This window comes from Podarcis melisellensis (assembly GCF_964234715.1).
Source record: "Podarcis melisellensis genome assembly, chromosome: 15".
Taxonomy (NCBI): domain Eukaryota; kingdom Metazoa; phylum Chordata; class Lepidosauria; order Squamata; family Lacertidae; genus Podarcis; species Podarcis melisellensis.
The window spans coordinates 21,184,283-21,209,096 of record NC_138532.1 but is presented as its reverse complement, the minus strand read 5'-3'; the positions used below and the strand labels follow the sequence as shown (position 1 = coordinate 21,209,096).

The 24,814-nt window shown below is 46.7% G+C and overlaps 1 protein-coding gene across 6 annotated transcripts in view; it reads left to right on the top strand.

Moving 5' to 3' along the window:
- NECTIN1 (nectin cell adhesion molecule 1) overlaps nucleotides 1-24,814 on the top strand; it is a 195,629-nt gene that overhangs the window by 92,802 nt on the left and 78,013 nt on the right. For 5 of the 6 annotated variants that reach the window (XM_081889897.1, XM_081889898.1, XM_081889901.1 and 2 more), the window contains exons 2-6: nucleotides 10,981-11,331; nucleotides 15,025-15,327; nucleotides 16,111-16,228; nucleotides 21,081-21,110; nucleotides 23,669-23,820. In XM_081889897.1, coding sequence (XP_081746023.1) covers nucleotides 10,981-11,331; nucleotides 15,025-15,327; nucleotides 16,111-16,228; nucleotides 21,081-21,110; nucleotides 23,669-23,820 — 954 coding nt within the window. The remainder of the gene's footprint in view (nucleotides 1-10,980; nucleotides 11,332-15,024; nucleotides 15,328-16,110; nucleotides 16,229-21,080; nucleotides 21,111-23,668; nucleotides 23,821-24,814) is intronic. The other variant, XM_081889900.1, reaches the window with a different exon arrangement.

The following is a 24,814-nucleotide window of genomic DNA, read 5'->3' as shown; positions in this document are numbered from 1 at the left end:
AGTCTTTTTGTACCCCTCAGTTGCTCTCTGTCGGCCTCTTTGATGTCACCAGACTTCCTAGCCCAGGAGGATCTTGAAGTACTGTGTCACCCTTTGGGGCAGAATGAGTGGTAGTTCCCTTTCAAAATCAGCAATCTAATCTAGCAGGGTGCAAGTGTTCCAGCTGAAGCCCACAGTACACGGAAGCTGTGGCAAGGCATAGTTAACTTCAGTGAAAATTTTGTTTTCCCCCTTTCATAGCTAATCCAGCATTTGGATTCCATGCTGGCTAACTGAAATGTCCACTGGAAAACCCACAAATAAGGCATGGGGCAAGAGCCTCACCCCCCGCAAAGCAACTAATATTCCTTGGTAGACTGCCATTGGACATGGAAGTTCTAGCACAGCTGTAAAGGTATCCAAAGAGCCCTGCAAGGGGGCTCACATAGCCCAGTTTGCTGGTGCTTATTTGACTGTGTCTGCACCACTTAGCGTACAATTAAAGCACACCGGCTTCTCCCCCAAAATGCTGGGAAGTGTGATTTAACCCCCACAGAGTTGCAGTTCCCAGTACCCTTACAAAACTACACTTCCCAGGATTTATTTATTTTTTTTGGGGGGGGGGAGTCACTTGCTTTTCTGGAAAGCCCCCATGTGGGAAGGTGGTCCTTTTTTAAAATGTGGGCTAGGAAATTTGGTTCGCTGCATTTGCAAGGCTGGTTTGGGTGGAAACAGAGTGCCCGTTCCCAAACCTCTGAGCTCGCTGCCCAGTTGAGTGGAGAGCTTCTTAGCAATGCTGTTTTAATGAGCAGGAGAGACAATGAGCCTCCCTGGCTGGGCTTCAAGAAACAGGGGCGGGGACCCAGCGCAGCGGAGCGCCATCTCCCCAAAGCCTGGGAGTGAGTGAGGCGCAGCTCAGTGCAGGGAGACTGTTCCCAGGACCTCGGTTACGTGACGGCTTCTGCCAGCCGACAAGCTCCCACACGCTCAGGGGAGCCGTAAACACTTTGGAGCTTGGCAGCGGCTCAATCACCTTGTACAGGTGTGGGCAGTTCCACAGTCAAAAGCTTTGCTTTCCCCGGGAAGGGCAGAGGGAGTGGGAGAGTGGCAGGCTTGAGGCGCTTGCTGTCTCGACTCTCTCTCTCTCTCTCTCTCTCTCTCTCTCTCTCTCTCTCTCTCTCTCTCTCTCTCTTTCTGCCTTTTGGTGATGCTCTCCTCTCTGTGGGCCCTGTGCATTGGCTGGAGGCCCCACGCTCTCTCTCCAGAGCTTATGCACAGTGAAAAAGAAAAAGAAAATTTAAATCCCATCCCAGGGCAATCCAAAACAGTGCATCCAAGGAAGCGAAATCCTGCGTAAATGATGCAAATTGGGCACATTCAGACCAATTTCTCTTGTTTGCTAATCCCCCGAGCACATACATTTTATTTTATTTTTTGCATAGCTTATTCTGCTTTGGCTAGCCATAGGAGGGTTGTGGCAAAGTGAAGGACTCTCTGTCTCCCCTCCTATCAGTGCCATTGCTGTAAGTCTTGCTCAGCAAACCCTTTTGCTTCTGAGATTAGAGCCCTTGTTGTCCACGGAGACATTTTTTTTAGCATTATCTTTGAGAAGGGGAAGAAAGCAATATTGGGTGAAGAATTCCACTCTGGGGGAATGTCAGGTTGAAGAGGAAGATAGCATGAGAACTCGTGGGCATTCAGTGAAGCTGAATGTTGGAATATTCAAGACAGAGGAAAGAAAATACTTCTTCCTGCAGTGTGGTTGACCTATGGGACCTTGCTCCCACAGGAGGCAATGACAGCCACCAACTTGAATGGCTTTGAAAGAGGATTGGACCAAATCATGGAGGAGAAGGCTATCAATGGCTACTAGCCCCAATGTTTCTAGTCCTTATGTATTCAAAGGTGGACTTGAAAAAGAATAGGCAGTACCTTCTTCAGTCTTCAAAGGATGATCAAAGAAGGTTTCCCACTGGGAAGAGGAGGCCCTGCCTAGCTCTTCCCACCTTTACATACTTTTGTTCCCATGACTTGCAAAAGCAGCAGAATAAATGGTGCATACTAAGCAGAAAGGTGTCTTTCCCCACGATTTGCATCTATTTTATATTTTGGAAAGTTGTTTGCTATGCATTTGGACATCCATTAGGAGATGACCACCAAAATTTGCATGGTGGTTCCTGAGATCAAGTAGCAAGTTTGCATCTGTACAGTTGGACATAATTTTGAATCAAGATGGAGCTGCGCTGATTTTGATTCCAAAACAGCAGGGTGGTTTTGGGGGGGCTGGGGGGTGGTCTGGAGTTCTTAGCATTCAGGAATGACACCAGGTATGAGGCTGCTAGCGATTCATAAGCAGAATCTAGCTTTCCCTTGCTTCAGAATTTGGACTGTGGAATTTTAATGGTTTTTCAGTTTGGAGGATGCAAAGTCACCTGACGGCTTCGGAGGGTGAGCAGAGCTGCTTCCTAACGCAACATCATACAGCTTCTGCTGTTTCTTTGATCCTCCTTTTTATTACCTTGCCCTGGATATTTGGCCCTGTCCAAAGGTGGGGGTATGAGGAGAACAAGAATCACCAATCAGCAATCTGGGAGGGAGTGGATTTTAGTTTACCCGAGATGATGCATTTGAGCTGCCATTTCCATCCTCACACTGTGCCCAGCTCTGGAATTCTTAGTCCAACTGGTGCCAGGATCAGCACATCGCATCTCTTCCCCACCCCTTGGCAATATCTTTAACAATGGGGCAGCAGTTCCATCGCACCCGCATTCCCAAGCCCAGTTTTTGCTCGTACAGCTGCAGGCGGTGTGTTGAGCCAAACAGCGACTGCCAGCAGGCTCAGCGGAGAGGGCATGTGTGGCAGCTAAATGGCGGCGGTGCCACAGGCACCAGATTGCATCTGTGTGTCGCAAAGCTTTGTCTGGGCTTGCATCTGGGTTCGGTCATACAGAAGTGAGGGGCGGCAGAGGAGATGGGACCTCAGAAAATGTAGTGACAGGGTTGTCAAAGCTGGATCATGAAACATGGTTAGCTGGAGATCATGGAATTGTGTAGATTGAAGGTACCACAAGGGTGTGTGGGTGTACATGAGTGTTGGAGAAAGGGGTCTGCTAGTGTCTCAGGGTCTTGGGGAGGCATTCAGGGTGCATCTGTGTTAGAGGGCGGTATTTTTCCTTCACTAACCAGCAGCCCATCCAATTCCAATGCATCTCTTTGGCCATCTGGAGGAGCAATCGGTTGGGGAAACTCTAACCAAATTTCTTTCTTTCTCCTCCTCTTCATTTCAGCAGCCATTCAGAATGGCAAGGCTTTTGTCACAACCCTTTGCAATGTAACCCTGTGTCCTGTCAGAAACACAGTTTTAAATGCCAACCAGTATGGGTTTGGAGACAGGAATATACCCAGATCCAGACCTTTTAGCAACTTGGCTGACGCGGCAGGCTCCAAAGCCCACTGGCAATTTCTTGGGATAGAAAATATCCCATTCCAATGTACCCCAGCTACCATCTGGAAGAAGAAGAGTTTGCCTTGATATATTCTGATATTGTAGAACAAGCCAGGGGGTGGGGCGATCAGTGCTGGCCTGCCTCACAGGGTTGTGGTAAGCTGGGGAAAATGACACCGGGTTTCATACAACCTTGCTCACTGAAATGGGCCTATTCATTGCATCATGAAGGCAAACTACAGTTATTAAAATATGAGTTGTGTACTTTAATTTGTAATCTAAATGCCCCCCATATGCACACAAATTTTATTAAGTTGTCCACTGAGGCACCCAGCCATTTTAAATTATCTGCAAAAAAAGGGAGGTAAGAAAGTTTGAGAAATGTTTGTTTAGTGCTGGTTTAATTCAAAAATTCATGGTGTCCCTGTGGCCATTTGAACAGAATACAAATGATCAACCCTTAAGCTGTTCCCAGTGTGAATCCTATGCAGAGTAGACCCATTGAAATTAATCAGCAGGACGAACTTAGGCCCATTAATTACTGAAACTACTATGCCAAGTAGCATTTAGTTGGACACAGTCCCTGGTCATAAATGTCTCTCCACTGTTGCCCTGAGCTGGAAGGCCAGTTTTCCTGCAGACAGGCTGTCCTATCCCAAAATTACGAGCCAGAACTTCTTGGGCCTACCAGGGACTGTAAACTCTTTCTGAGTCACCTCTTGAATGAGAACACAAGTTGGAAGCCTCCCGACATAAGGCAGTTTCGTATCATTATCTCTGGGTGACTGAAGCCTCAAGTGATAACTTGCATGTATGAACGAGCCATCCCAGATCTAATAGATGGAACTTTCGTATTTCTTCGGAGAGCTGCCTTCACCCCAGGTGATCTGTCTGGACTGTGGGTGGGTAGATAGAGAACCAAAAATGGGTGGAGCACAATTTGATTTCTCCTCCCCTCTGCCAACTCTTTTTCTCTCTTGTCGCCCCTTTCTCCCCCCCCCCCACTTCCTTGCTGCTCACATGGAATTAGGCTGAGGGCCACATTAAATCATGCTAGGGCCACATCCAGCCATTGGGCTGCAGGTTGCCCACTCCTGCTTTAAGCAGAAAGTGTTTGGGTGGGTGAAAGGTGATATCTGTACCTGTCAGTCACCAAATGTGGAGGAATCGAGAGATTTGTGAATTGGTTGTGTGGGTTGGTTACCTGTACCAGTAAGTCAGGGTGTGTGCCCCAGGAAGGCACTATCATAGGGACCTATGAAACACCTGCTGAATCAGACCAGGGTCCAGCATCTTGTTCTTACAGTGGCCAACAAGAAACCTGTACGAAGCCTGCAAGCAGGACAGAAGCGTTAACAGCACTCTCCCCTTCAGTTTCCAGTAAATAGTATTCAGAGTCTTTGCAGTCATGCCAAAGGATTTGTTGCATTCAAAGTTTGGGGGATGCCCTGAAAGCTCTTACCACCATCAAGAACCCCCCCCCCCAAGACCTGAGACTTATTTGGGGCTCAGCAGAGAAAGGAGGTGGGCACCCACCAGCTCTTACAGAGCATCATTCCTCCATCTTGCTCTGCTCTGCTCCAGGTCAATCACTAAACCCTTGGGGGACTGGGGCAGTAGTTGCAGCCCTTGGCATTGAAAGAGGAGTGTTCACTTTTGCAAGCACCCCTGGGCGAGGGCTTGTGAAATTACACACCAGAAAGAGGTTCCTCCAAGCCTTTGCCAGGGTGCTAGTTAAACAGCCAGTTTTGTTCTTAGCCTTTTCCCCAGAATGTTCTGGAAAACGCCAAGGTTCCTCAGAAGGTTATCAGGGGTACCTTGCAGCAAGATCAGAAAGGGAGCACAAGATTTCCTGCTACCCACTACAGATCTTCTACAGCGCTCTGTCACAGGGGCGTGTTGTAAGATGAAATCTCATTTCACATGGGGTGGTGGCAATCCAGCCCAACAGGCCGGTCTGGTGTGTCACACAGATTCAACATGTGCTCAAACGCCCCAGAATCCTTTGCAACTTGGGGGGGGGGGCTTCTGCAGCAGGTGTGTGACAGTCTCTCTGCCAAGATCCTGATGTGTTCAGAAGAGATGTAAAAAAATCACCACCTGAGAAGGCAGGGCAAAGAAAGACGGGGGCAAGGGTTTTGTTTTGTGTTTGCTGAGCCCCACATTCGGGGTTAGCCCTACTGTTAGGTAAAGTGAGGTGGCTGCTTCAGGTGGCAGGTGCCGTACCATGGTTGTGAGTGTTCCAGCTTGCGAACATTTTTTGGAACCCGAATATCTGGTGCAACTTCTGATTGGCTGCAGGAGCTTCCTGCAGCCAATCGGAAGCCACACCTTGGTTTCCAAACATTTTGGAAGTCGAATGGACTTCTGGAATGGATTCCGTTTGACTTATGTGGTACGACTGTAGTGGAAATTATAGGTAATCCAACAGGTTCTCTGTTCCTGCTTTAACATCAGTTCTGCACATGTTCAGGACCTTGACTTGGGGCAGGAGCTTCTACTCCGTCTCAAGCAGCAAAAGACATTGGCTCTGTCCTGCTCCTGCGAGCAAGAGCTACTGCCTTCCTCTCCTTGTGTGGAGCAATCATTCCTTTCCAGTGCCGCATTCCCACTCTGACAGCCTCTCTCGCCTTCCTTCCCATGTCCCTCATGCAAATGACCATAGCTCAGTGATAGATGATCTGCTTCCCTCACAGAAGGTCCCAAGTTCAATCCCCAAAATCTCCACGGAGGGCTGGGAATGTCCCCTGTCTCAGTGCAGCATCCAGTCAATGTGCACATTACTGAGCTGGAGAGGCTGAAGCTCTGACTCGGAACAAGGCAGATTCTTACATTCCTATTTTAAAGAAGCCTTTATTTAAAACAATGAGGACTAGAATCTTATTTGATTTGTAGGCCATGGCTCACTGGTAAGGGAACTGCTTTGTATGGAAAATGCCCCAGGTTCCATCCCTGAATTTTGCAGGTGGGGCTGGGAATGCCCCCTGCCTGAAACCCTGGAAAATAGCTGCCCATCATGCCAGACAATTCTGAGTTAGACGGACCAGTGCTCTGACTCAGGATATAAAGTGGCTTTCCTCTGTTCTAATCACTCTTCATTCTCTTTCATGCTTTACATGAACAACTGTTCTTTGGCCTCCTCTCCCCAGGCTTCCCATTTCTCGAATGACCCGTTTTTCCAGTTTTCTGCTACACTTTCACCACCCGTCCTCTGCACCACTACCCTGCTCTCTTTTTTTCTTTTTTCTTTTTTGCTTTGAATATAAATACCAGCTATATAATTATTGGAGTGTTCTCTCTAAAGACACAGATTAGGGAGAGACACAGCAGCAATTTTGCATGTGTGTGGGGGGGTGTATGTGAAGCTGGATTTAAATGTTGCTCATCTTGTAAGATACGGTACTTCCCTCTTTCTTGGTGGAAGGGAAAGGTATTGCCTGAGATGGAGTACAGACAATGTTTTAAAAAGCAAAGTCAGCCATTGTTGGTCTTCAGTGGAAGAAATGAAACATTCAGGATGACCGAGGGAAAAGGTTGCAAAATGGTGGCAAGCTTCGGAGTTCTGCAGAAGTCTTTGCCAGGCAATATATTACACCAGATAATCTCACAAGGCGATCTTAGGCCAGTTGCCATCTCTCAGCCTAACCAACCTCACAGGGTTGTTGTGAGGATGAAAGCGGGAAGGGGAGATCCATGTGTACCACCTTGATCTCCTTGGAGGAAAAGAGGGGTGGGTTGTGGATCTAAATGTGATAAAAGAAAATGAAAGCTGGTTAGAGAGTGGTGCTGATAACACCAAGGTTGCAGGTTTGATCCTTGTATGGAACAGCTACATGTTCCTGCATTGCAGGGGGTTGGACTAGATGAACCACTGGGTCCCTTCCAACTCTACGATACAACAACAACAACAACAACAACAACAACAACAATAATAATAATTTATTTATTTATACCCCACCCATCTGGCTGGGTTTCCCCAGCCACTCTGGGCAGCTTCCAACAAAATATTAAAATACAGTGGTACCTCAGGTTAAGTACTTAATTCGTTCCGGAGGTCCGTTCTTAACCTGAAACTGTTCTTAACCTGAAGCACCACTTTAGCTAATGGGGCCTCCTGCTGCTGCTGCGCCGCCGGAGCACGATTTCTGTTCTCATCCTGAAGCAAATTTCTTAACCTGAAGCACTATTTTTGGGTTAGCGGAGTCTGTAACCTGAAGCGTATGTAACCTGAAGTGTATGTAACCCGAGGTACCACTGTACAGTAATGCATCAAACGTTAAAAGCTTCCCTAAAGAGGGCTGCCTTCAGATGTCTTCTAAAAGTCTGGTAGTTGTTGTTCTCTGACATCTGGTGGGAGGGTGTTCCACAGGGCGGGTGCCACTACCGAGAAGGCCCTCTGCCTAGTTCCCTGTAACTTGGCTTCTCCCAGTGAGGAAACCGCCAGAAGGCCCTCAGCACTGGACCTCAGTGTCTGGGTAGAACGATGGGGGTGGAGACGCTCCTTCAGATATACTGGACCAAGGCTATTTAGGGCTTTAACCCTAGGATGGGGAACCCAATGCTCCCTAGAGGTTGTTGGACTCCAACTCCCAGTGAACCTAATTGTTAGCGGGTCATGGGGGTTGTAGTCCAGCAACACTGAAGGACCACAAGTTCTACACCTCTGTGTGGTGCAAGGAGAAGAGATTAGATTATTTGAATTTGATATCCCACTTTATCACTACCCTAAGGAGTCTCAAAGCGGCTAACAATCTCCTTTCCCTTCCTCCCCTACAACAAACACTCTGTGAGGTGAGTGAGGCTGAGAGACTTCAGAGAAGTGTGACTAGCCCAAGGTCACCCAGCAGCTGCACGTGGAGGAGCGGGGAATCAAACCCAGTTCACCAGATTACGAGTCCACTGCTCTTAACCTCTACACCACACTGGTGGCTGCTAGCCATGATGCTTCGGCTCTCCCTTCATGGTTGGAGGCAGCAGGGCTTCTGAATGCCAGTTGCTGGAAAACACAGGAGGGGAAAGGTCTCTTGTGCTCAAATCCTGCACACGAGCTTCCCACAGGCACCTGGTTCACAACTGTGAGAACAGGAGGCTGGACCAGATGTCTCCTTGGCCTAATCCAGCAGGTTCTTCTGAACATAACATAGATAAGGCCAACCTAAATGAAAAAAGTGCAAGGCAGCAAGCCAGCTCTTGTAGCCATGAGGCCAGCTTGTTGACTTGCTCCTCTCCAAGTTGGAGAGTAAATCTTTGCTAGGGGGCTGCCAATCATTCGCTTGCACCCCAAGGATTAAGAAGTCACAGTCGCTCCCCATTTTTGAAAGCATGAATCCCAGCTGTTAGCCAGATCTGTCTTCATGCCTTAAGCAAAGCACACAGGCAGAGAAGAAGAAACAACGAGAAACACAGCAGTCTTTATTTTTAGTCGCAAAGACAGAGGTTAATTTTGGATTCGGGGAAAGGGTTTAATCCTGTTGTATCCTTAGTGGCTGGAGAGAATGTAACTCTCAAAAATGCAAACCTGATGCTCCCCTTTCAGTAGAGGAGTCCATGAATAAGGAACGCACACCCCCTTCCAAAATGCTATGTGCATGTGAAATTAATTGGTTAATTGACTATAAATCATGCAGTTAGTCAAAGTTCGGTTGCAATCATCAACACTAGAAAGCAAGGCCTGTCAAACACAGTGAGATTTTGGATAGCATGATCTCCACCAACCCCCCTTCACTAGTGGGTGACAGCCTCCCTATATATCTACATCTCTGTCTGCAAAGACCTAGATAGATATTCTATATGCTGTATAAATTATGCAAATCAAACACATTTGCATGATTTCCCCCACAAACACACACACATTTTGCATGATTCATTCTGCAATATTTGCTACCTTGCGTCATTCATTCTGCCGTCCTGCTAGTCGCAGGGAGGGGCACAGAGCTGCATAGGGCACTGAATCTCTAACCCCCTGAACCCTGGGAATCTTCCAAGATCTGCCAGGCACTGCAGATGTACACACACACACATGCACTTATCCTTGCAGCCTTAAGAGCCAGGAAAAGGTAGGAACACAGCCATCAGAATTAGCAGCCATTGATACCCTTGTCCTCCATTAATTTGTCTCGTCCTCTTTTCAAGCCATCAATATTTTAAAGCGGTCTGTTGTAAAGATGGCATTCCATGTGTGCTTATTCCGCACGATCTCTTGCCACTTCATTACTCAATGCAGGGGGGGTGGATTCACATCTGCATACCCCCTCGCTTCCTTTCTCATCACCATTTTTCAACTCTCACAGCCCAACACCTGAAGCTGTGCAGTGATGTGGCTGAAAGGTGAGGAGACTGGAGTCCTGGCGGCAGTATCAGAGCTGGGGTGGCTCAGTCACACATGCCAGCTGCCACTTAACACTGCAGTCAATGCGCTCTAAACATACATTTGTGAACCAGCTTATATAGATATAGTGGTTCCTCGGGTTAAGTACTTAATTTGTTCTGGAGGTCCATTATTAACCTGAAACTGTTCTTAACCTGAAGCACCACTTTAGCTAATGGGGCCTCCTGCTGCTGCCGTGCCACCGGAGCACAATTTCTGTTCTCATCCTGAAGCAAAGTTCTTAACCCGAGGTACTATTTCTGGGTTAGCGGAGTCTGTAACCTGAAGCGTATGTAACCTGAAGCGTATGTAACCCGAGGTACCACTGTATGTTTATGCTAGGCTGGTAGAGTCACCCATCTGGTCTAGAAAGGGTGGGAAACCTCAACCCTTAAAGCCAAGTGCTATCCTCCAAGCCTCTGTCTCTGGTGTTTGGGACTTTCCTTGCAGCACAAACCCAAGGCCACACCCCTCACACACACACCCTGCTTTGCACCCACCCACCCCCTTGGGTCTTAGCTGGGATGTGTGCTTCAACTCTGCCAATGCCTCTTACATGTCTGGATGAGGATATGGGAGTGTGTGTCATCTTCTGTATAAAGATGAAAATTGCATTTGTGGCACTGCCCACCTTTTCCTCTGTCCCCACCCGCCAGTGGCATGTGGCCCTCTGAAGTTTGCCTAGAACGGAACATGGCCCTTCAGCCAAAAGCAGTTTCCCATCCCCTTGAAGTATGGCCACTCGGTGGCCTTAGCCATCTCTTCCAGGCAAGCAAGCAGGGCAATTTGACAGACGTTTCCTGTCTCCCATTTCTGGGCGCAGGTGAGCAGCACAGTTTTATGTACCACCGGGCAGGCAAATCTGAAGGCGGAACATAGTGGGACTATTTGCGTGGCTTTCCTCTCCTCTAGCCAGCTCCGTCACAGGCTCAGGAAACTCAAATGCACTTGTTTAACTGTTGGGAAGGGGAAATTATGTCCCGTAGTCAATTTCTCTCTCTCTCTCCAATTTATCTGCGGAGCTGTGAGCCATATTTAGCTGGGCTTGCGCGAACCTGCTGCTTCCAAGCTACAAGCAGAGAGAATTAATTGGGACAAACGGTGCGCTGGAATCCCAGCAACAAGGACCATTTCTTATCACTCTGCAACTGACTCCTCTTCCCCCGCCTCCCTTCTGCTCTCATTGCAGGCCTCTGGGCTCAGATGGTGCTTGTCAACGACACGGTCTCTGGGTACATTGGGACTGACGTGAACCTGCACTGCACCTTGACCAACCCCAGCCTCGGCATGAAGATCACCCAGGTCACCTGGCAGAAGGCCACCAATGGCTCCAAGCAGAACGTGGCCATCTCCAACCCCGTCATGGGCATTTCCATCCTGCCCCCGTACAAGGACCGGATGGTCTTTCGAAACTCCTCCACCAGGGATGGGACCATCCAGCTGTCACGCCTCAAGCTGGAGGATGAAGGTGTTTACATCTGCGAGTTTGCAACATTCCCCGATGGCAATCGGGAGAATCAGCTCAACCTCACTGTGTTGGGTAAGTCGGCTTTGCTGCCTTCCAAAAAACTAGTGGTCCTTCTGCACTCCTGTCTGAGCAAACAGCGTCTCAGGTTTTACATACTGGTCCCGTAACACTAATGGCTTGAGTAGGAGCAGAGGTTTGGGAGCCAGCAGTGGTGTAGCGTGGGGGGTGCAGGGGGGTCCGGCCGCACCGGGCGCAACATCTGCGCTCGTACTCGCAGCTCTCTGCCCCTACTAAAATCCACGGGTTAGGGGGTGCAAATTACTTGCCTTGCCCCGGGTGCTGACAACCCACGCTACGCCACTGGGAGCCAGGCTCCCTAGTGAGCTTGAGAGGGAAAGCCTAGTCTATTTCTCCCACCTCTCCTCTGCTTCCCTTCATGGGGTGGTGGGGTTACGGTCGTCATCCAGCCGCCATTGCTGAGTGGCAGCAGAGGAAGCAGCGGCAAGGACTATCCTTGATCGCCAGGGTGCAGAACCTCCATACCCCACTCTCTGCAGAATCCCAGCCCAAGTCCTTAGGAAATGCTTGTTCTCTTCCCTAGTCTGCTGAGGTAAAATGAGAAGGCAAATTTTACAACATTTGCCATCAATGTTGCTTACCCCACACCTTATTTTTGGAGAGAACTTGGAGGTCCTGCAAAATGGAGCAGAACCATTCTCCAATTCGGAGTGAGGGCAAGAGCTATTTATCTCTCCCTCTGATGTGGCTTCATATTGTCATCCCATAGCCACATCTGATTGGTTAGGTAGTGCCGTGATTTCACCGCACTGCCTATATCACCCCTTATTGGTTGAATTGTGTATTTAGCAAGAAGAAAACTCCTTTTGGATAGAGATAGATGATAGATAGATAGATAGATAGATGATAGATAGATAGATAGAGATGATAGATGATAGATAGATAGATAGATAGATAGATAGATGATAGATGATAGATAGATGATAGATGATAGATAGATAGATAGATAGATAGATAGATAGAGATAGATAGATAGATAGATAGATAGATAGATAGATAGATAGATATAGATAGATAGATAGATAGATGATATATAGATAGATGATATATAGATAGATGATAGATAGATGATAGATAGATAGATAGATAGATAGATAGATAGATAGATGATAGATAGATAGATGATAGATAGATAGATAGATAGATAGATAGATAGATAGATAGATAGATGATAGATAGATGATATAGATAGATATAGACAGATGATAGACAAAAAGTTCTACTGAAACAGCACCTGTAGAATATAGGGAATAAATTGAGAAATTATATGAAAAAGGCTAGTTTTGCAGGACCTAGTTTAGGGACCTTTGAAAATGTTGCTATTTTGCATGAAAACTGTTGATCTTCAAAACTTTGGCTCAGCCTTTACCATAGAAGATTTTGAGTACTGTATCATATTCTGCATTTACCCAGAGTCCTGCTTTGTTCTCAGTTTAAAGCAAAGGTGAAGACTCTTTGGCCCTCCAGTTAGACTACACCTCCCATCATCCCTGACCATTGCTATGTGGGCTTGGTGCTGATGGGAGCTGGAGTACAAAATCACCTGGGGGGGCACAGGTTACTCATTCCTGTGCTGATGAGTTAATTTTTCCTCATCCGCACCAGCAAGCCTATGCTCAGAAGCTAAGGCATGCCCTCCCTCTTGCATTTCCCCTCGGACACATTCCACTGGGACAGCCCCGTGCATCAGGTCAGCTTGAAATTAAATCTCCTAACCTTGTAGTACCCACAGCAGCGAGTGAAACATTTCTCTCCCTCTGTTGCAAACTGCCTTCAGTCCCCTTCCACTGGAACAGCATGCTTGAAGCAGCGAGAACTAACTATTAGATTCTGGACTGATGCAGGGCATGGGGGGGGGGGGTTGGAAGTGGTTCTGTGCCCAGAGACCAAAGGTCCTGTGGGATTCTGTTCCGTGTTCTCCTTCCTGGTGATGATTGCCTGTGTGACGATAATGACGATGCCATCAGTGTGCAAAGGATGCATTTTAGAGTTGCATCCTTGGCGTAGACAGGTTGCTGTCTTGCTTATTCCACTGTATTATCTTGGATAAGGATTGGTCGTAGTGACCTGTTTCTCAAGGGTGTGGCAAAGCTTTGAAAATGATGCTCCTTTGGGAGCCTTTCCCTTTGATGTCCCAAAATGGATTTCAGAAGGAAGTTGGGAAGCATCGGCTTCGACTTCCTTTGTGTCTGAGGTTTTTTTGGAGAGGATGTGGCTCGGGATTCAAGCCTTGCCACTGAGTCTTTCTCTCTCCCCTCCTGCTTCAGTGCATTTCCATTATCAAAGCTCCAAAGATTCCAGAAGATTCCATTATCAAAGCTCCAAAAGTCTTATGCAGGCATAGGCAAACTCCAGCCCTCCAGATGTTTGGGACTACAATTCCCATCATCCCTGACCACTAGTCCTGTTAGCTAGGGATGATGGGAATTGTAGTCCCAAACATCTGGAGGACTGGAGTTTGACTATGCCTGGTCTTATGTATGGCTGAAGGTGCAATGGGTAGTTGTCATATTACCAATTTATTGATTAAAGGAGATAAGATATCTTTATTCTTCGCATTCATCCGTATCAGTCTCTTGGCCACCATTAGAATCCATTTTTGTTATCTTGTTGTTAACTTCCATACAATAGGCATATAGTTCAGAAGAATATTCTCCGCTGAAATTTTAGCATTTTTGGTACAGCCATACTTATACAGTCCAGCACGAAGCTTAGGAAGGCATAGATTTTGTTTGGCTAAATATGATAACATTTAGGATGAGTTTCTACAAAATGTAGTAGGCTATTAATATCTACATATGTATTAGGATAATAACATCAAAAATTTTCATGTAATAATGTATGGGAGTATACAGTCAAACATCAGCTCCTGAACGCCTCCATTTTGGAATGTTTCCAGCACACTGGAGATCTTTCATCACAATATTTTCACATTGCTGCATTTGTGTTCAAACCTATAAGGGACTAGAAACTTGCTTTTTTTTTTTAAGTGGAGCAACAGGTGAAATGATCGAAGTTGGCAAAATTATGCATGGCATGGGGAAAGTGGACAAAGAAAGAGTTTTCTCCCTGTCTCTTAACCCTAGAAACTCATAGTACATCCCACGAAACTGAGCATTGAAAGTTTCAGGGCAGATAAAAGAAATAACATTTTCTTGCAGGACATGGTTAAACTATGGAACTCAAGTGAGGAGGAGGAAGGGACGGCCATCAGCTGGCTACAAGCCACGATGGTTATACTCCGCCTCCATGGTCCAAGGCAGTTAGACTTCTGAATAGCAGTTGGCGGAAACTGCAGGAGGTCAGAGGGCTCTTATGTTTGGTTTCTGCATGAGAGTTTCCTGCAGGCCACTGTGAAAGCAGGATGCCAAACTAGACGGCCCATTGGCCTGATCCAGCAGTCTCTTCTTACATTCTTACGAAAGGTGGAATTCTGATAAATATTGACACTGCAATAGAGCACAAGGCTTGTGTTCAGTGTCCACAGAATGGTGTTTGTGTTTTGCAAAAGGCCAGGGAAGCTAGTGTATTCTGATGAATCAGCGAAGCCACTTTGATTTCGAACCCCTTGTATGTCTCAGCAGGAGATTAACCCTAAGGGCTGACCAAACAGCTCACAGCACACGCTAGTAACCTCAAAGACCCTCCCCTCTCATCTAACCTTCTCCCCTCCTGCCTTCTCCTCAGCCAAACCGACAAACCGGATGCAGGCCACCACCAGCCTGCTCATTGCCAAGGCCGGCATGACGGAGAAGATTGTGGTCGCCACCTGCACCTCCTCCAACGGGAAGCCCCCCAGCACCGTGTCCTGGGAAACCAAGCTGAAAGGGGTGGCGGAATACCAAGAGATCCGCAACCCCAATGGCACCTTCACCGTGGTCAGCCAGTACCGCCTCTTGCCCAGCCGGGAGGCCCATCGGCAGCAACTGACATGCGTGGTCAACTACCAGCTGGATCGCTTCACTGACAGCATGACCCTCAACGTGCTGTGTAAGTGAGAGAGGCAGGGAGGCCAGCCTGGGCCAGAGGTTCCTGCATTGCAAAGGGTTGGACTAGATGACTCTCGTGGTCCCTTCCAGCTCTATAAATCTGAGATGCTGTTGTTCGTTCTCCAGCAGCGGAGTTGGTATCTTGAAGAGGCTTGTGGCCCCTGAGACTTCTTTCCCTGGGCAGAACAGGGGTGGATTTGGGTGTGGGGGAGCAGCTATAGGGCATTTTCCTTTAAAAAGTCAGGGTTCCCCTGTGAGAATGAATGAGTGAACAGCACCCCTGAACATGTGGAGAGGGCTTTTCTCCCATCCCACCCTCGGTTACCATCTATAATGCAAAGAAAAGTCCAAATCTTATTTGTTTGTTGTATTCATGACCAACCATTTCTCTCAAGGAGTTCACGGTACTGTTCATGGTTCTCCCCCTCTTTCATTTAATCCCTACAATAACCCTGTGGGGTAGGCTAGGCTGAGAGGCAGTGACTGGCCCTAGGTCAGGGCCAAGGGGGGGGGGGATTTGAACCCTCCTCTCCCAAATCCTAGCCCAACACCTTAACCACTGCACCACACTAGATCTGCAGCATGCCCCAGAGCTGAGCTATGAGACAAAGGTGAGCCAGAGTGAATATTAATGGCCTTTTGTTCCCCTCCCTCGTCCACATCTTTGTACCTCTCTTTTCATCCCTCTCTCCTTTCTTCTCTTCCTCTCTCCTCTCCTCTCTCACCTGCCTGCCCTTCACAACTCCCTCCCATTCTGCTGTCATTCCTGTTCCTCTCCTCGCAGACGAGCCCGAAGTGAGGATCGATGGCTTTGATGGCAACTGGTACCTCAACCGGAAAGATGTGAAGCTGACGTGTATCTCTGATGCCAACCCTCCTGCCACCTCATACCAGTGGAAGCTGTAAGTAGCCACCTACAGGGTCCCTTTTGACTTGACTTCCCTCTAACTCCAAATGCAGAGCGATCCTCGATTGGGCAGGAGGGAGACCTCTTTCTGATGAGAGCATCGCACCTTTGCACCCAAATCCTACGGAACTGGTGGGATGGTCAATGTGGAACTAGGCAGTACCACTCCAGGTTTTGCAGATTATGAGAATGTGTTTTGTGTGTGACGCAACTGAGTTACCTCCTATGCCTGGCATGTAGAAAGCTGTCATATCAAGAAAGAAGCAGATTAGCATAGCCTTCTCCCTGAAGTGCTGCTTTATTTTGTGTAAGCGTTTTTTTTTGTATTCATTCATTTATATTCCTTCATATGAGTTCCTATTCTGACAATACCCCCATGAGTGTCTTGCCCATAGAAAGCTAGCATATCAAGGAGGTGGCAGTCTAGCTTAGCCTTCTCCATGATGTGCTGCTTTACTCCTTGCAAGCATTTCATTTCATTCATTCATTCATTCATATCCCATCATGTCAGTCCCCATGTCCAGTCTGAATTAATGCAGCCCAAACGTCTCAGAGAAATCCAGGCCTGGCTGTAACAGGCCGTGATGATTTGACCTGTGCTAAGTCACCCCTTCCAAAATAACAACAAAAATGACATTAAACCCTTGCGGCCACAGAAAAACCCACCTGAACACACCAGATTTCAAAGCAGCAACTGCATATATACCATATGAGTGGACAGAAAATAGATCAGGACCTACCATTCAACCACTGGATGATTTGTTGCAGATTGACACACATTTCTGACTCAAAATCACTTAATAGTAGCAATGAGAGACAACAGCCCCCCGCCCCCCAAGACTGTGAGAATCTCTGAGTTTCAGTAGCTCTGATGCAGATGTGTGCTTGCAGAAGCAAGTCACCCCAGTCACTGTGTCTGCTCTCAGACGCTGTTATGCAGCTGGGTTTGGTTGGTGTCCCCCAAAGTTCTAGTAATATGGTACATCCCACAAGCCTGTCCACGTGACATCCTCAGGTGCCCCTTCCTCCCCCCCCCCCCCGGCACTCTCCTCTTTATATAATGCTCCTTCATCTTTGTTCTGTAATGAAGGCTCTGCTGAGGAGGTCAGTTTCCACCTAGATGAGCATCCCTGACCGGGCATATGTGGAGAGGAAAAGGCTGCTGTGTGTGTGTGTGTTACAGGCAAGGCAGATTTGATCAGCAGCCGGGTGACTCACAAGCCTGATCACCTGGGATGACCCGGATGGAGCTAGGCAGGCGAGTAGATGGCCTAGTTCTCACAAACAGCAGAGGAGGAGGTAATCCTGTGTCTGGACTGTACAGATTCTAGCTGCAGCTTGCAGGACTCCTCTGGCTCCTCCATTAAAAAAAAAAGGGAAAATCCACCATATATAAAAAGCTAGCATGCCAGAGGAGAAGGGCTACAGCCTAGCCTTCTCCCTGACATACCAAATTTCCATGTGCAGGGGTTGTTGTTTTGCTTGTTTGCTTCTTGTTTAAATGCAATCATATGACCTCCCACGTGCAGTCGGAAGTGGGTACAGTCTAGGGCTGGGTCAGAAGGCAGATCAAGATCAACTGGTAGTAGAGATCTACTGACTTGCAATAGATTGGCAAGGATTTCCTGACCCACTGTTTTTCAGTTGGCTAAAAACCATTTCCACCACCCTCAGTGAGGCAGCTGAAAACAACAGTCAGAGGAAAACCAGGAGTGGATTATTGGTCTGGAAGGACTGGTACTGGTCATGCATTTCTGGATTGTGTATCTGCACCAGAGACAACTCACAGCCTGTGTCCACCTGCTTGAGCCATTGTTTTACACCTAACTCCAATTGGTGGACCTTGGGGGTTCTAGTAAAGAAAGAGCCTGCTCACCCCTACTAGCCTAGGCATAGGTTAGCCATCTTCTGTTGCATAGGAACTCTCTTAAAGCTCAGATTGACATTTGGCTGCCATTTCCCTCTTAGCCCCTACCACAAATTTATTTGTGACCGCCAACCAATAGGGTTCTCCTCCCCAAAGGAGAACTCCTCCACTCCCCAAAAAAAGCTAGACTGCCCTCTGCAGCCTGTGTTATTGCTGTTGTTTTGAAGGGGTGAGTTTTGGCCCAGACTTGCAAATACTTTCCACCTGTGTGTTAAGTACAGCTGTGCTGGAGTGCAGAAGAAGCTGCTTTCCACTCACCCACCCAATTGGCATGTGTTTCTCTTTGCTCAGGAAAGGGTTTGTCAGCATTTATCCCTGTGTTCATCCTGGTCTTATGGGCTCCCTTAAGAAGCATTTTTGATCGACAGAGCCTATAGGAACCACTGCCTTGACTAATAAGCAATGCTGCTAGTTCTTCCCCTTCCAGGTTCCATTGTTTCAGTGGAATGGATTCAACCTCTTTCTGAGTTCCAGTTTTTTTGCTGAATAAAATAAAAGATCAAGGCATGGACCAAAGCCACTGGGAAGAGAGAAGGATCAATGCAGATAGAATGATAGAGAGAGAGAGAGAGAGAGAGAAATTGCTAAAATGAGACAAAGAAAATCCTGATAGTATGAGCTTTTATTCACCCAAGCTTTGCCAGTGGGGATATAGGCCTAACAATGGTGTTTCTGGAATAAAAAGCTTGACTTTCATCTCCCTGATCAAATCTCTCTGGCAGGAATGGGGGTACCTTATTCATCCTGAGGGCCACAGTCCTTTCTGGGAAACCTTCCAAGGGCCATATGCCAGTGATGGGTAACAGGTAAAAGTGGGTGGGCAAAGAATGTAAATTTTACCTTTGTACACCCTACTGGCTTCTACACACATTCCAAAGCCCCTCTCACTCTTGCAGCCAGACAAAACAAGAGGCATTCTCAGACACACACCCCCAAGGACACATTCCAGCCAGGCAGAAACTCTTAAAAGAGGCTGCAGAGCTGAACCACTGTTTTCTGCCACTGACAGGTCCACTTCCCCAGATCAAAATGCTTCATTTCTTTTTTGAAATAATTTTTATTTGATTTATACAAATTCATTCACACAAAGAGTATTATCACAAATATTAAACTTTACCTAAGAGTCTTGTGTATCTCAAGATTCCCTCCTTCCCTCCGTGGGTTCTTTAACTAACGTTTTAAACTGGATATTGTCAGTCTATCTAGTTTGTCATCCTCCATAGCAGCCTTCCTCAAACATGGCCCTCCAGATGTTTTTGGCCTACAACTCCCATGATCCCTAGCTAGCAGGACCAGTGGTCAGAGATGATGGGAATTGTAGTCTCAAAACATCCGGAGGGCCGAGTTTGAGGAAGCCTGCTCCATAGTATCCAAAATCTATGCATCATTGCAAGAGTCACGTAAAGCCTGCCAAAGAGTTCAAATGTTTACAGTGGTCTTTCAAGTACATTATATATTTATCCCATTCTTTGTTGAAGTTTTGATCCGCCTGATTTCTAATTTTCCCAGTTAAACTTGCCATCTCTGGATGGTCCAATAATTTTATCTGCCAGTCCGCCCTAGTAGGTATCTTGTCGTCTTTCTATCTCTGGGCAAGAAGCATCCTTCCAAAATGCTTCATTTCTACCTTAGCTGAAAGAGAAGAAAGTGGAAGAAGGTATTTGAGATGTGCATTTTACAGAGCCAGCAGAATTTGTTCCCGTTTAGGCTCCAGGCCAAATTGCACCATGGTGCCAACTGAGCTACAGAGTCAGGCCACACTTAATCTTCTAGTTGTTTCCCTGTCCTCAGCTCCTCATTTTGAACTAGGCGTTTGGTGTTGCTGAGAAAGATATGTGTCCATTGTTATAAATGTCCCTTTGAGTTAACTGGGTGTAATGGTATCAAACCTCAGCTTTCTGCTCAGTGTGGAAATATTTTGAGTCTCCCAATTTTTGTGTGTGTGGTGGTAAGTCGGGAGATATCAGGAATCTCCACCATTCAGAGTTTCCAGCCCTAGTACTCAAGCTGTGTGGAATGAAGTGTTCTAAACATGCAGAAGGGCAATTCCTGGGTCCCTTGTTAATTTCACTTGAAGGATCGAGTTCCCATTCAGCTGGCAAACTTGTTTTCAATGTTGGGTGCTGCCTTGCCAAGAGGCTTATTTCTTAGAAGTGTAGAACGAGAGTTATGTGGTACCTTTAACTGTGCCAGCTCTGCAGATCGAAATGGTCACGTGGGCCTATATGAGGGTAAGGCGATCTCACAAGCAAACCACCCCCCAAGATGTTAAGGGCTTTATGCACCATAAGTAACACCTTAAATTTGGCCCGGTAGTAAAATGGCAATCTGAGCAAAGCTGTTATAAATGCAGATAGGGTCTCGCTTTCTGCGCTAACTGCAATTCCCCAGTCAAGCACAGGGGAAGTCCCAAACAAAGCGCATGGCAGTAGTCAAAGCTTGAAGTAGCCAATGCACGAACTATTGTAAGATAGTTCTGAATGTTAAGTGATGGAGGAGAGGTGGCTGCAGTGCAGGAAGAGAAGTGAGAGAAAGAGAGATTAAACGTATGAGAGCTGAGGGTGAAGGACTGTGAGAAAGCGGGGAAAATATAGGTGTGATGGGAAATGGGGAGGTTTGAATGTCCCACAAGTGTGAATAGCTGTGAGGCATCTTCAAGGGGTGAACCTGAGAACATTCTGCTCATGGAAGGTGGTGCATTGCTTGGCTACAAATTCATTTATAAGCCAGCATGCGTACTATCCCAATATGGAGATGTTAAAACTGGCAGCCAAATGGTAGAAAGTATAAGTCATGGGGGTAGGGGAAAGGTTTTGTGGCCAAAATAGGGGTGGGGTGGGCTAACTCCCTCTTTTCTCATTTGTCTGGTGCACAGTAATAATAATCAAATCTTTACCAAAGTGTTCCTTTTTTCTTTCAGGGTCCCATTGCCTAACGTAGGTAGGAATAGGTGAGCAGGCCATCACATTTCCTATGGACTAGTAACTTGTGGGCTTCTTTGCACGACTGATGCTGGGCATCTTCTGCCCTTTAGCCATTCAGAATTTGACTCTGATCTTCCCTTTCGCTCTGCACAGAAGTGCACCCTCATCTTTCAAGAGTTGCACAACACACTTGATGGATAAGGCTGTCATGGCTTGGCTTGGGTTATAAACGCCTCTGTCATCTCTGGGTCTTTAACTATATAGAGCTTTGCTTTTATGCATGCTAACGTAGTCATAGACAAAATTCTAACCTTTCCTGTTTATATACTACTTGTGGATTGCTGTTAGTGCTTCAGAGGGGAAGGCGAGGATAGAAGAATTTCCTGTACTGTCAATAGGAATTTGCATTCTACTAAATTGCTCCATTGGTCCAAGGCTGCCTACTCTGACTGGCAGTGGTTCTTTCAGGTCTTGGGCAGAGAGAGGTGTTTGCCACCATCAACTACCTGGGATTTTTCTGGGGCTGAACCTGGGTCCTTGTACACGCAAAACATGCACTCTGCCGCTGAGCTTTTGGGTGATCCAATTACTTTAGCTAAAGTAATTGCTTTACCTTGTACCGGTAATTAAAAATGAGCAAGCTGCATTATTCTTTCCCTGCATGTATACATGCAGTTATGGTTATGTTTGTTTGCTCCATGACTTTCCAAAACAGTTTGGGATTAATTCATCAATGTGTTGCTGGCCTTTGATTCCAGGATAACAAGAACAACAACAACATTTCAGTCACCTTCCACAAACGTCTCTCAAACCACGTGCAATAAAAACAATTAAAAATGACGTAGAAAGCAACAGCAAATAAATTTTAAAACAATACAAAATGGACACCCGTGGCAAAGACCCATTCACCCAGCTGAGAAAACCCATCAGAACAAAAATGCCTTCAGTTGTTTCTGGAAAATGCAGAGAGTGGCCGCCTGTCGTATGTCGACAGGGATACTGTTCTACAGAACAGGGGCAAGGGAACTAAAAGCCTTGCTCTGAGTTGCCATGTTTTATTGCTTGATAGATTGGGGGAAACCTATCAGGGTAGAGATAAGACTGATTTTGCTAGCATGGAAGTCAGGCAAATTGAAAATATTGCTACAGGGTTAAGAAATTGCCACCAGTTGCCAAATTCAGCATCTCAGTTTTTATGTGGTTTTTTTTTTTTAAATAAATCCAAGTTTCCAGCCCCTGGAAACTTTGGAGGTAGATCTAAAAGAGTGTAGCCAGCATTTCCAGCTGATGGGACAAGGCATCAGTTTCCAACTGGTGGGGCTTTAGCACCAACTTAGCTCTTTGCTCGGTCTAGCAAAAGCAGAATAAATTATGCAATGACCACAGTTATAATCTGCATAATTTATTGATGTTGCATACTTCACAGGATTCAAGCTATTGCCCTGAGATCCCACCCCCACCCCTTCACACACACCACCCAGCTCTCTTCTGAGATGTCCATGGCTTGGGAAAAGGCGTCGGGTGGAATATTTAGTGACACAGCATCTTTTTTTAACGCAAAGAATGTCCTGGATTTGATCCCCTGCACCTCTAGTTAAACGAATAAATCATCACAATAATTTTCTTAAAACCATTGCAAAAGTACAAAGAAGAAAAAAAAACAGGCAGATGGTAAACCTGTCCTATAAAATGATCCACAGTGCCTTGACATAAATTGTCTCCCGATGCAAAGCTTCAGTTGACAGGATTGTAGGTGGCCAAATTGGGAAAGACCTCTCTCTCGCACTCTCTCTCTCTCTGGCTATCTTGCTCTCTCTCTCTCTCTCTTTCAGCACAGGAAATCTTATTGAGAGTCAGAACATTGTCTGATGGGCAGGATATTATTATTATTATTATTATTATTATTATTATTATTATTATTAGTCCATCTAAGTCAGTGTTGTCTCCAGGGTTCCATGTTCTGCAGATCTTACCCCATGCCCCTATTGCTCCCAAAATCAAAACCCTGTTTGAAGATGAAGAGGGAGGGGTGCAGGTACAATTGTAAATTCATCTTTCATTTTTATCCCACCCTTCAAGGAACTCATGGTGATGTAGATAGTTCCCTCTCACTAAGTTTATCCTCTCAACAACCCTGGTAGGTAGGCTAGGTCAAGAAAGGATGGCTAGGCCAAGGTCACTCTCTGAGCTTTGTGACTCAAATCTTGCAGCTACTTGGTTGTCGTTCCACTGCACTGACCACAACCTGCTGCCATTACATCTAAGCCCTTTTCAGGTATTATCCCCCCCCCCACACACACACATGTGAGGGGCAGTCAGTGAACACGAACCCACTCACTCCATGTAGTGGGCCTTGTTGTATAAGGGCAGTTTTACATACCCTAAAGCAGAGAAGATGTTGGATTTGGAAGGTAGTAGGCAATGAAGGTTTTGGCAAGAAAATTGGGTTGTAGAACAGATGGACTTGAACCTCGACTAGGTGGGCTCAAACAGATGGGCTTGGATAGTCCTATAACAGCTCCAGGATTCACTGGCTACAGGAAAGAACTTTCTCCCTAACCGTTTGGCCTTCCTTTTGCGACAGACTGAACGGATCGCTCCCTGACAACGTGGAGGTTCAGAACAGCACGTTGTTCTTCAAGGGGCCCGTCACCTACAGCCTGGCAGGGACGTACGTCTGCGAGGCCACCAACACCATCGGGACACGGTCTGGCCAGGTGGAAGTTAACGTGACAGGTAGGAACCCCTTGCCGGAAAGGCAGCCTCCGTTTGCTCAAAGCGCCAGCGTTGTGGGAGGGAAGTGTAAGCAAGTCGCACAGCGTTATTTTCCCCCTGCCTCACTGTCGCTTGACAGATCTCCCACCCTTTCCTCTCAGGGCTGAACCAAGCTGGCGGGGGATCCCCGATGCTTCTTTCGCAATGCTCAAAGAAGTGCGTCCCAAAGGAAAGCTGTCTTGCTGGAATCACTTGTTTCAACTCCTCTCTTTGCGCTTCCCCCTCCTTTTGTTCGCTGGTACTTTGTTCCCCCTTGTTTTCCTTTCTACGTCTGGTTCAAACAAAGCACGAGAGCATCATAGCTGTGCTCTAAAGTGAAATAGGCACAAAAGGAGATGTCACAAAGGGGTGGCAAAAAAAGAAATGTATCCCACTGAGGTTGCACTTTTTTGCAAAGGACTAAGGAACAGAGGGCATCCGCTATAGAAATTCTCTTGTTTGGTCTCGGTAGATTTGTTTTGGGGTTATTGGGGTGTGTTTGGATTTTTCATTTTATTTTTAAGTTCTGAGCAAATTGTCTGTACATGTCCCTACCCAGCCTATTTTCTACTTTGTGATTTGTCTTCACCTTTTTTAAGGAGTATTGCTCAAACAAGGTCCATTACGAGAAATCATAGAGATGAACCACTCCTCTAAGCTTCAGAAGGAAGTGGTGAGATTGGCAGGCGAGGCATTGAGGAAGTGATGTCATATGACAACGTGAGAGGTTATGAGGGGAGGGGGGAATGCTGCAGAATAAGGGAAGATGTTGGGTTGGCCCAGAGGAAATGATATTTGTTCTTGTTGGTACTTCAAGGAGAGGAAATGACATCACACAGGAATAATCAACCAATGGCAGTATCTGCGCCATAAAGGAATAGCTGGGTGATTGGAGAGTAAAGAAACACCATCCATTTCCAATGTCCTTCTGTTTGGTGGCAGAACAGGCTTTCAAAGGGTGAACAGAACAGTGTGG